We start from the raw sequence: 12677 nt of genomic DNA on the forward strand, positions 1-12677 counted from the left end.
ATATTGATACATTTCTTTTTTAGTAAATGCAATTAAACAATTTACATTGATAATTTGGAATGGCAAAGTAGATAGAGTAAATGCATAAGTAGTTTCTCAATTTACTTTATTTATTATTTGAATTTTTTTAAAAATTGTATCTATAAAAATTATCCTAATGTGGTTCATCATTTCAAAATTGTATGTATAAAAAAGTTTACATGCCTATGTCATTAATTTACATGTATATAACGACCAAAAACACTTGTTGCATAAAAACAGTTGGTTACCTGTATCAGTTTGTTGGCTTCTTCCATAATCTATTTTAATTTAAGGTCCATACATATCTAAATAGTTTGGTTGTAATACTGTACAACTAACCTTTATCTAAATAGTTTGGTTGTAATCCTGTACACTAATGTTTCCAATTTATTTAGCCAAAGGCTTTTGGATAGCAACAACACCTGCAATTCACCTAGAGATGGTTACATGCGCAAGATATGTTTTGTAGAATCTGCTACATTTTTTACACTTGTTGTTACAGAGAGCACATATTTATGAAATTCCCAGAATATTCGAAATTCTATAATACTCAGAAATTCACATAATATTCAGGAATTCAAAGCACACATTTAACTTGCTGCAAAGTGAAAACAGAATCCCCAACACATTCCACTTTTTTCAAGTAGATAAACCAATATTTCAGACAAATAAATAAACTCTTTCAAAACAATCCAAAAACAATATCTAAGACAAATAATCAACTCAATTTATTTTACTTTCTTTTAAATCTTTGAAGAGTTTCTGCAATCGCTTTAGCCTTTTCTTCTTCTAGTTTCTTCTTTGCACAGTTTCTTTTGTCATGATTCGTCATTAAGCCACAATTTGCACATTTTCTCTTTGGCTTCGCGTGCTCTTCCATTGCGATTTCCTTTGAACTTTTCAACCTTGAATCTGAATGACTCCCCTTATAACGTACAACTGCAGGATTTTCAACTTCCCTTGTTTCAGGCTATTGAACACCTAGGAAATCCAGAATAACTTCCTTTGTTTTCTTTGTTCTGGAAGTTGAAACATTATCTTCAATCTTGTCTTTCAATTCTCTAACTGTCTTAACAAAATCAAAAAGTTTTGGTATATCTTTTGATAATATGCTGACACAATTCTCTACATTGAAATGCAACTCATTAGCAAGCTTTTCACATTCTTCACTCGACTCACCGAACCTTTTTCTTCTTGTACGCATTCCTGGTGGTATTAAATCCTTTCTCCACCTTCTAAGAATGTATTTTTCTGGAATTTCTTGAATATCATTTGCTTTAAACATACAAAATATGTGCTGACATAAGAGTCCATAACGTTCAAAAGTTAAGCAACTGCATTTAATAGTATCTTCATCTTTGTTGAGTAAAACCTTAAAAGATAAAAATAGTAAATCAGCCTAATTAACAAGTAAATAAAAAACAATATATTAATAAATATTTTTAGATATTGATGCACCTTAAATGTGTATATCCTTTTCAGAGCTGTAGTTCCAGATGTGCAAGCAGTATGTCGTTTTGCATTTTTTGTTGATTCCTCAATTCCATCTTCGGGGTCTTCTTCGTGCACAGTTACTATATCTTCAACAATATCTTCATCTTCATCCTCATATTCTTTTCTTTTCTTATTTCTTGGAGGTTTTTTCTCTGGTTTCTTGTTGATCTCTCTGTTCTCTTTAATAATAATTACTTCATTACTTCCTTCATTAGAAACACTTATCTGAGAACAATTATAAAGACACTGTTTTATCTCTTCTTGAACCAACAGAAATATTTTCCGTGTGTACAACTTGGAAGCCTGCCTTTCAAAATTCAATGCAGTCATAATTCTTGGCTGCTTGTTGTGTGATTGATGATCTAAAATTTCCAATCTATATCCTTGCCTCTCCATTGCAGATTCATAAGACATCATAAAATGTACCAATGTGGCATAAGGGTTTGTGAAATTGTTAAAAAAAGAGTTCTCACTTTCAGATCGAGAAGTCGTTCTCATTAGACCTGACATCGCCAATTCTCGAAAGTATGCTGGTATCCATGAGTTTCTTATCTCATACATGTGTTTAAACCATACATCATCTTCCAAGTTAAACTCTTTCATTATCTCTTTCCATTTCCTCTCAAACCTTTCTGGACTTATTGATACATCCCAAACAATTTGGTTGAATTTCTTTTTGAAATCACTGTTTTCAAAAATCCTTTTGCTAACTTTTGAAGATAGCTTTTAAGTTATATGCCGCATACACAGTCTATGTCGTGAATCTGGGAAATCTGTTGCAATTGCCTTCTTCATTGATACATCTTGGTCAGTCACAACCATCCTAGGTTGTTCAACAAATGCACCTAAGAATGCCCTCAGTAACCATTCGTAAGATTCCGCTGTTTCGTTGATTATCATTCCTGCTCCAATAGAAACTGTCTTCTTGTGGTTGTCTATGGCTGTAAAAGGTACGAATATCATATTGTACCTGAAATTGTAGGTTTCATATAGTTAGTTAATGTACACAAACTTTAAACAATCTATTAGTTACGCATGAGTAAATAAAGCTACACTGCTGGTTATGTCAGTTACACATGTGTAACTTGAACAACTTAGTGCATGAGTAAATAAAATTTATACTTCACTTAATATCACTGTTTCATTGCTTTCCCATGTGTAATTTTATAAACTTAGTGTATAAAACAAGTGAAAAAAAATTATTAACAAATGTATAATAAAACAAAAGTACCTGTTTGTTCTGTATGTGGCATCGAATGAGATGATATCTCCAAATTCTATGTAATTCTGTCTCGCAATCTCATCAGCCCAAAATAATCCAGCAAGCTCATTGTTGTTCACCTTATATTTAAAAAAAAAACGGGAACACAATCCTTTTGGTTATTCATCTTATTTATTAGCATTTGAGAGTCATCTGAACCAATTAAACAGTTTATTGCCATTTTATGGTTCTTAAAATGGACAACCGTTCCATGTGTGTTTTTCTGAGATCCTACGAGGTTACTATAGATGTGATGAGCTCTAGTTGGTCCTATGTCGGAAGTTGAAACCTTCTGAATAAAATTTATTTCGGATATGCCCAGTTTTCTATGTTTCTTTGAAAGGTATCTATATTCTCCTGCATTCATCTTGTGATTGTGTTTCTCTACAAATTCTGTTAACTCATATTTTCCGTTGTGTTCGACAATTTTGAAAAAAACATGAGCTTTGCAACCTGTAACCATTGTTGATGATCTACGTTCTTTTTCTTCTGAATTTAATGTATCCATACTAACATCTTGACTCTTTTCAGATTTACTACACCAAATGTACTTGGTTTTAACCTTACCACTTTTTAACCTTCTTTGGGTTGATAGTTTGGTATCAAATCCAGCTTCATAGGCATACTTTTCGTACATTTGTATAGCTTCTTCTATAGTCTTAAATATAGTACCCTTGACTGGTTTCAAATTGTCATCTACTATTGGTGTGCACGAATCATCATCGTAAAGTTCTTCTGTTCTACTTGTATATAAATTAGTGTTTGAGATGCTAAAAGAACCTATATGAAAATGTAACAAAAAACACAGATATGAAAATATATTTATAAACTTATAGATATATCTACATTAGTAGTATGCATTACACATGTGTAACTTATAGCTAAATAACTGACATTAAATAACTTACACATGTGTAACTTGCTTAATAGTTGAATGTCAAATATCAGACTCCTACATTAGTATTATGGATTACATATGTGTAACTTATAACTAAAAGTACACTCAAATGCTTTATAATTTTATTAAATCAGGATCAAATTTAATTGATGTATCATAAAAACTATATAAAAAATGTATCATAAAAAAAAGTACACTCAAATGCTTTATAATTTAATTGATGTATCATAAAAAAATGTATTATAAAAACTATCTAACTAGAAATAAAATAAACAATTATTGTATGATATTCGAGAATAATATAAATTAGAAATAAAAAAATAGAAAAAATTACTTGATTCAGCTGGTGCGTTATTAGCAGTTGAATCGACATCTTCATCAGCATTTGCATTCTGATTTGTCTCCATACGATTTAGATCGGAAAATTAATTTAGGGTTTTCTGGAAAATTGAAATCTAAAATTTTTTCTTTAAGTGGAATTAAAAGGAAAAGAATGTTCCTTTTAGGCCAAACATTGTAGACGGTTGTTTAATTTGTTGTTAGATGTCGGCAATCTGTTGGAATTAGCGGCCTTCACGGCAGATTGGATTGCCGTCAAGGACGGAGATGATGGTTGTAGAAGAAAGAGTCGTCGTTGCGGTTTATATAGTTAGGATGAAAATAATGTTGGTTTTCCTATTTTACCCTTCCGCGTTCTTTTTTTTTGATCTACAGACCTGATGATCAGACGGTCCACGATTGTCCCCTTGTACTATTTTGGTTGGCTGTTTCCCATATAACCCACCCCTATATATATATATATATATATAGTGAAGGGATCAAGTGAGAACCGTGAGAACCATTGAAATATCATCTCTAAGGGTTTTGCCCTTAGCATTAAGGGCTACACCCGTACCATAACAACCGTCACCATCTCTTGGATCGCCACCCATCAAATCCATACCATTCCCATATGCATCTCTTGACGGTTAAGTTTAGAACGGATAAGGGCCTCTGGCCCGTACCGTATCCATACGTTTTCTTAACACGTAACCATATGATTTTTTACCACAAAATTTTTTATTATTATTATTTTTTGGAATGGGTTTTTGTTAAAAGTAAATAAAAAATGAAAAAAAGTTAAAAAAATGAAAAATAAAAATTAAAAAAATAAAAAACGACACAAAAAAGAAGAAAGAGGGAGGGAAACTAATGGTTCTCACCGTTCTCTCCATACTTGTGGTTCTCACGTTAGCCCTACTCTCTCTCTCTCTCTCTATATATATATATATAGTATATATATATATAGGGTAACATTCCAGTGAGAACAGTCCTAAAATAAAAACGGTGAGAATACTTAAAAAAATCATTTTGATGCGTTAAAAGTCCATAAAACTAACATAGTGCTTAACTAATTATCATTATTTAAGTGTTTAACAACACATTGATCTGTCAAAATCGGGAAAATCACGTTTTTTGTTTTGTGCATCCATCTTGGATTATTCATCAAAATGATGCATCCAACAAAAAACGTGATTTTTTCACTTTTGACGGATCAATGTGTTGTTAAACACTTAAATAATGATAATTAGTTAAGCACTATGTTAGTTTTATGGACTTTTAATGCATCAAAATGATGTTTTTTAAGTGTTCTCACCGTTCTTATTTTAAAACTGTTCTTATTTGATTGCTCCCATATATATATATATATACACACTAGGATCTTTTCCCCGCACGATGCGCGAGTCAATAATTATTAATTTAGTTAAGAACATGACAAATTCTGGATAATTTATAATTAACATTGTTTTGACAAACTTATATATGATCTCTGCAATTTCATCATATTCATTTCATAAAAGATTTAACTTCATCAAAAAATAAAATCATAAATATAAGAAGATGTGAATATAATAAAATAAATTAAGTTACCGTTAATATTGAACCCATCTCGAAAAAAAACACAATCACCTTATAAAAATCTTTAAAATACATGTAAAAACACATATTATAACTATGATGACATTGTTAGAAGAAATCATGACATCCTAAACTACGAATAAAGCTATAAAAAAACAATAATATAAACTAAGATATAATATGAAACAAAACCATAATAATGATTATGAAATCCTAAAAAATAACATATGATGTTGAAAATAACCCTTATAAAATATGCAACTAATAATAAATAATACAAAATTTAAAATCATATAATTATAAGACTTCGTATGATCTCATTTGAACTATCAATTATGATAGTAATTTTCTTTCCATACTTTATATTTAACTTAGTTAAGTTAGTTTTATTTTTATATTTATACATCGATAATAAATATATTTGAGTATATATTGCCAAGCTTTATAAGATTTGATATGATTACTATTATTTATAGTAATCTAATTTTATTATATATTATATATATATATATATAGATATTGATATATGATAAAAATATTGTAGAAATAAACATGGAGATGCCACGTAGGAACAATCCTACGTGGCGAAGTTTAAACATAGTTTTAAATTGAGGTGGATAGCCTTATAAAGCTAAGATAACTATTGTTTTATTATATATATAGATATAGATATATCCCTATAAAATATGATCTATAATCATTCAACTAATGTGTAACCCCGTAGCTCTCCAAAGTCCAAACACCCTTTCTATTGTGGATCTCGAATCTCCATCTAAGTTGGTTTTATGAAGTGTCATTTTTTTGTTTTGATCGTGCATTGGGTAAACTATATATATTTACCATTTTTGAATGACAAGAACTAAAATCCTGAACCTTCAGACTCTGGGTATCATTATCAATCACTGGATCCTTAACATCAATAGATATCCTCAGATCGACTTAGGGGCAAAGGTGTAGTGCCAATTTGTTAAGGTTTTGGTAAGTTCTAACCAATAAAATTTTGCCATGTGGATTTGTCAATAACTAGCCAAAACTTACCAATAAATTGTCAATGCTTGTGGTGTAGTATGCCAAATTTGCCAAATTTTGCCAAAAAAAAAAGACAAGACAAAAAAAAAGGAATTTTGTACTAGCCAAAATTTGCCAATCCTTGGTTATCATCGGCCAAAACCTGCCTATGTCACTTGTCAAACTTGTCAATTAAACTTGCCAAATCACATGCTATAGGCTTGCCAATTTGCCAAAATTTTGCCGATGGTTTTTGCCAACTACACCCTTGCCTCTTATTGCACAACCTATTTATAAATGGGGCTATCAACAATCGATTGTGTTGTTGCAAGAAGCATATGAGCAATTCACTTTTGACTTGATGAGTTGGATGCTCATAGAGAATTTGATCTTTCTGCCAACCTTATGTTTATGATATCCAACTTCATCAACACACTTATTCTTACCTTTAAGGCTTTAATTAAAAGTGGATCATCAAGTTCGTCCAGACTTCATCTAAATGATATATGTTTCTCCCTTCTCATGCTCTACCTTTGGACCTTAAGTTACACAAGAGTGTCAACTATTATTGATTTTGAAACCTTCGTTGTAATATTCGATCCGTACTTGTAATAAAAAAGTTATTATTGATTCCTATATCAAATCACTAACCATATAAACTACATCATAATTTTGCCTGCGTATATGTAAATATGTAATGATGCCAAAATAAGATATGTTGAAAATTTGAAATAGAAAATGTGCTGAGAATCTGATAAATTTAAGATATGGGCTATGTAAAATGGAGAAGCATTGTTTGTTTATGGCCTTATGGGTCATCCCAATTCCCAACCCAAACCCATCTAAAATTTAATAGTTAAAAGGATAGGTTACTACATTACATTCTTTATTTACAGACTACAGGCAATAATACAATTAAGGCTGTGTTCGGTACGGGTTTTTTAAAAGCTTTTAAGCTTCAGCTTTTTATTTTAAATTAAAAATTTTCAAAGTGTTAAAAGTTTTATTTGGATGTAACTAGCTTTAATTTTTATTTGAAAGTAAAAACTCCAAAATATAACACTACTTGAAGTAGCGTTTATGAGCTTTAACTTTTCGATTAAGCTTTTAATCTTTAAAAGTTACACAAATACCTCTTGATGTTGCAGATACAATTATCATACCAGACATTTTAAAAAATAAAAAATCTAGTTAACAACTTTGTTTAAAAGCTACTGTTTATAGCTTCAACTAAAAGTTACAGCTAATTTTGCTAAACATATCTTAAAATTGAAATTTAAAAAGTAAGTTTTAACAAATTTCTTTAACTTCTATACACTTTTTCTTTCACAATGTTCAAAATTGTACAAACTATGAACACATTTAATTATGTATGCACTTAATTTTTTTTATTAAGTCAAACATTTACATTTATAAGTGTGAGTATGTATACATATTGAGCTAGTGTATGCTGTCCAGGGGAGGCCTGGAGGGGGGCAAGCAAATTTTGAGGGGCGAATGTTAAAATTTTCTATGGATGTTATAGATGTAAAAGTATAATATATTAAAAGTCCATCTTCTTAATTTTATGATAAGTGTATAACTATTTAATAAATCTTATATAGATATAAATATATTTAATTTTAGAAAAATGATTAATCAACCTAATTGGTGTGTCTAAAGATATGCTTAAAACCTTAGGAATTTGACATGTGGAATGCACTAATTCTCTTTCTTAATCTTGCCCCCTGATTTTTTCACATGTCATCATCTTACAATTAGGCACAACTTTAGGCATACCAATTAGGTTGATTTATCATTATCCTTAATTTTAATAACAAATCAATGCCTAAATTGTAGATAATGTACTATTTTAGGTACTAAAGATATATGTACATACAAAGTTATGTCCTTACTAATAAATAGAGTGTACATTTTTTTACAATTAGTTAAACAAAGCTTAATTAGACTCTTTACATCAGTATATTTAAGGGAACCGTGTGTTAACACGGGTCCTTACCTAGTTAGTAATTAAACATCTAATTGAAAATTAGAAGATAAAGAGTAAATCCTCCTAGCACTTTTTGAAGGTTTTGAAATAGCTTGGTTATTTCTAGAATGCAACCATTGCATATAGAATATTGTTGACTATCTAGTCACGGTTGTATCTGCCAAAAAGAGTTTCGAAGTTGAAGTTATTGAAATTTTATTTACAACCAACAAGGAAAAATCCTAAGCAATAATTAGTGGATCGGCGATAATAGCTATTGAGAATGAAATCTTAACTAATTTGTTATGAAGAATACTAGGTGAGCTTCTCGAATCATTGGTTATATGTATTTTTAATACTATCACTTTGTTATTGAAAAAAAAAATTCTTATAGAATTACAGACACTTTTTTTCCGATCCGGACTGAGCACTTGAATTACCGGAGTCACCACTGATCCTTTCAGTACTATGATTGTATCCAACCGAGAAAAAATTATGGGATTGCCCATGAGGCTGTTCAACATTGGTGACTCTTTAGTTTACATATACGGAGTAGACGTTTTTGACTACGGTATACAGATAAATCACGTTTCGTAATTATGGACAAAATATACGGAGTATTTTAATTAAAGATTTGTTTGTCAACCTTTGTACCGTATAGTTGGTCTATTTATGTGTATACTTTTTATAATTTATCTTAGATTGATTGAAGTGGAAGTAGCCACGAATATTCGAGTTTCATGATGTGTACATAGTTTGTTGTTGGAATCTTAAAATTATTTATTTTATCATAATACGTACAGTTAATAATAATGCTAATATTAATTTCCAAACTTTGGATCTTTCATTACAAGTATATAAAATACTACGGAGTATCAAATTCATTGGATTAAGGTTTCTGTGTTAGTAAAATATATTTAACTTTCAAAATGTACTTTTCTAAAGATATGTGACTAAGTAGTAACTTGAGCGACATAAATTATGACTTCCACTTTGCCGGCGCCGTTAATAAAATTATAAAAAACATTCAAGTGTAGGAAAGTCGAATCGTTATATATGTTGGGCGTTGCGTTTTCTTGTTGAAAGCTTTAAATATCGATTCGAATTTAGTCGGTTCAACTGATTTACCAGCTATCTAATCGATCAACCAGTTTAATTATAACTTGGTTGGCTTTTTCGATTGCACCGATTTTATAACCCGATTAAAAACCAGTTTTAAATTAAAGCTTAACTGTTTTTGTTATAATAAACGAGCATGATACTCGTTCAATGCAGCGGCGAACCGGCGATGACGGTGGTGTGATGGTGGCGATGGATGGTGGTGGCGACATCGATTGGTGTACGTAAAGGTATTTGATTTAAAGGGAGTCAATAGAGATATTTTATAATATAATGGGCTAATTGTGTAATTTAAATATTTAATACTAAAAGTTGGTGATTTAATATATTAAGGGTATTTTGGTCAATTTATATTTCTTATTTTTTCTAAACTTTTAACATGGGCATATAGTTTTTATATAAAATTCTCTATCTCTATTATTTATATCTCTACTTTATTATAAAATATTTGTTCTTTTCAAACTTTTTTAACTTTTCAACTCAGTTTAATCTTTCTTCTCAAATCTCAACCACTCATTTTTTTTTATCCCTACTCCATAAATCATTTTATTCCTCTAATTCATTCAAAATCTTTTATATCAAAAACCGTACATCAAAGAATTATAAAATTTATATGGGTGTTTTTAAAATTTCGTATTCTTTTGTTAGGGAGATCATTCAATATACTTTTGACGAATTTTTAAATCTAATGGCTAAACATTTGGCTATCACACTCTATGACATATCACCCCCACCATCTCACCGCCGCAACGCGCGAATATTTTCTGTCGTAGATTATAGATTCTCTCGTAGATTATAGATATAGATAGATTTGTTTAATATGATGAATAGATGGTATTTTTATTTGTATGATGATTGTTTTTATAAATTTAATGTTAATCAGATTTACTCAAATCGGTTTAACTAAATATTGCTTTTAAACATTATTGATTGTCACTATTTTATTTATTTTTCTGTTTATTTCTATTGTAGCTAGTTAATCTACGTAGTAATTATTGCAGAACTGACTAAAGGTATATTCATGTTACCCTGTTAGTGTAGGTTGTTAACAAAATTCTTTTCTTTTCTCTTTTTTTTTTTTCCTTATACGTAATCACAAGGTTTTTTTTCTCTGTTTTGCGTGGATATCCAGTAAAGTTTTTCTAGGCTGGCTTTCTTTGTAACACATATATAATACTCTACAACCTAATAAATTTTTATCCTAACAAAAGATTTCGATTTCGATCAACAACCTAAGCTACAACATTTCAAAAGTTTGACAAAGTAATTAAGTTAGTTGAATCCGAAGCTTATTTATTATACATGTCTTTGAACTTATTTTTCGACTAATAAATTGGACATGTACTATATCACTAGTCATCGATGAATAAGAAAGATTTGTTCCATTGCAGTAGAACGAAATCAACGCAACACTTCCATTAGTCATGAGCTATTTGTTCCATGCATGTAATTAAAACTGTCTGTACTTTTTTTAAATTTCTTCCATACCCGATAGTCAATACAATTAAAAGGTACCAATAGTCAATGCACACATAGTCATAGTTAATCATTGCATATGTTTTTAATATATTGAAGCTAGGTTTTTTTTTTATTATTTAAAAAAACTAATAAAAAAATATATAAAAAATGGGAGGTTTTTATTGTTTTAAGTATTTAGAGATGATAAGTTTGGAAATAGTTTTCAACCAATGACACGTCTCGGTTATTGCCTCATTAACTGCGTCATTGCCCCAAGCGCAAAGATTAAAACAATAACGATTAACTGCGTCTTGATTAGAGATGATAGGTTTTCTTTACTCAGATTTATGTGGAATCCTTGTAATCGTTCACGACCATTTTTTAGGTTGTTTAAAAGTTATTTATTTGAACAAATTGCAACCTCGGGGCTTCTTCACTACGGACAAATATAATCTTCATACAATTAGACCATTGTCAACCAAGAATTCTTAACGGGGGTGGATGTATAACAAAAAAATCATCACTTGTCTGTATTTTTTATTTACAATTATAAAATTTATGAAAACAATTCATCAATTTGTTGATAATAAAAAATGTGAATGAAATCTTTACATTAATAAATGTGAAATTGTGAATAAAAAAAAAATTACAGTTAAAAGTATGAAAGTCTAATTTGTCTCACTACGACATTTTATATACAAAAGGAAGCGTAAAAAAGAAAATGGGTGTTATAATTTAGTGTTCACCCTTTTACGTGTAGTTACATAATACGGTGTTAAAATATATAGAGATCAGACATAAATGTAAATAGAAAAATATTAAAGTGAAGTCCTTGTATATAAAAAAAACTGTACATTTTAATATTTTAAGTACATTATTGAATTTTATGATAATTATACAACTATTTAATACACTTTATAGTTTTTAAAATTTCGTTTAGCAAAATCCATGTAAAAATAATATTATTTTTTTTTCTAAAGATATGGATCATTTGCTCGCAATAGAGGATTTAACTTACGTTATCTTAACCGAGTTCGCGTTAGAGAGCCCTTCACCCTCAATACCCAAAAACACGACATTAATTAGGATAAAACTTGCCCCAATTTTTGTTTGTAAAATTATTGTCCAATTTAATTAAATGACATTTATTAGTATCGCTTTAGGCATTATGCCATTAATTAATTACGTACCCGTATTTATTATTTCAAGCTAAATTTGTACCGAATGAAATGGTAAATTATATTTGACATTTTATGGATTAATACTTTATTATTAAAACATGATACCTGACCACGGCTTCACAGCTCAGTGGTCATCAGGGTTGGATAGAACCTTTGGATGGCTAGGACGTCACTGGTTCGATTTCCGCAAACAGGGGTTTTCCCATTTTATTTGGGTTTCCTCCTGGAAGGCATTAGGAGATGATCGCGTCGCTGTCACCGATTGCAAATGGTGGTGCGGTGAGTGATACTATTCGCAGTTCAAAAAAAAAAATTTAAACATGGTACCTATGTAATATGGCGGCGAACCGGTGATGACAACGGTGTGAT

At 30.0% G+C, this 12677-nt stretch overlaps 2 protein-coding genes and 1 non-coding gene across 3 annotated transcripts; all 3 read right to left on the minus strand.

The window, feature by feature from the left end:
- Positions 1-991: 991 nt before the first annotated feature.
- Positions 992-2118, minus strand: LOC122592181 (protein FAR1-RELATED SEQUENCE 5-like). The gene is made up of 2 exons (XM_043764382.1): positions 1480-2118; positions 992-1318 (listed from the first exon to the last, which is right to left on the minus strand). Exons 1-2 carry the CDS (start codon positions 2116-2118, stop codon positions 992-994), a joined length of 966 nt encoding a protein of 321 aa, XP_043620317.1.
- A 123-nt stretch (positions 2119-2241) lies between these two features.
- On the minus strand, positions 2242-4081 carry LOC122592182 (protein FAR1-RELATED SEQUENCE 5-like). Its single transcript, XM_043764383.1, has 4 exons — positions 4009-4081; positions 2982-3556; positions 2747-2856; positions 2242-2485 (listed from the first exon to the last, which is right to left on the minus strand). The coding sequence occupies exons 1-4, from the start codon at positions 4079-4081 to the stop codon at positions 2242-2244; spliced, it is 1002 nt and encodes a 333-aa protein (XP_043620318.1).
- Positions 4082-11262: 7181 nt separating this feature from the next.
- On the minus strand, positions 11263-11413 carry LOC122594719. Its single transcript, XR_006323081.1, has one exon. It is a non-coding gene; the product is annotated as a U4 spliceosomal RNA (small nuclear RNA).
- Between the last annotated feature and the right edge of the window lie 1264 nt (positions 11414-12677).

This window comes from Erigeron canadensis, chromosome 3 (genome assembly GCF_010389155.1).
Source record: "Erigeron canadensis isolate Cc75 chromosome 3, C_canadensis_v1, whole genome shotgun sequence".
In the NCBI taxonomy this organism is placed as follows: Eukaryota; Viridiplantae; Streptophyta; class Magnoliopsida; order Asterales; family Asteraceae; genus Erigeron; species Erigeron canadensis.

Bases quoted from the DNA above. Each gene is read 5' to 3' on its own strand.
- LOC122592181 (XM_043764382.1), bottom strand. From the start codon at position 2,118: ATGAAAGAGTTTAACTTGGAAGATGATGTATGGTTTAAACACATGTAT. The intron at 1,319-1,479 runs GTGCATCAATAT...CTCTTATGTCAG, and splicing joins AAAGGATATACACATTTAAG to CACATATTTTGTATGTTTAA.
- LOC122592182 (XM_043764383.1), bottom strand. From the start codon at position 4,081: ATGGAGACAAATCAGAATGCAAATGCTGATGAAGATGTCGATTCAACT. The intron at 3,557-4,008 runs GTAATTTTTTCT...ATTTTCATATAG, and splicing joins TAACGCACCAGCTGAATCAA to GTTCTTTTAGCATCTCAAAC. The intron at 2,857-2,981 runs GTTGTCCATTTT...TTTAAATATAAG, and splicing joins AGAAAAACACACATGGAACG to GTGAACAACAATGAGCTTGC.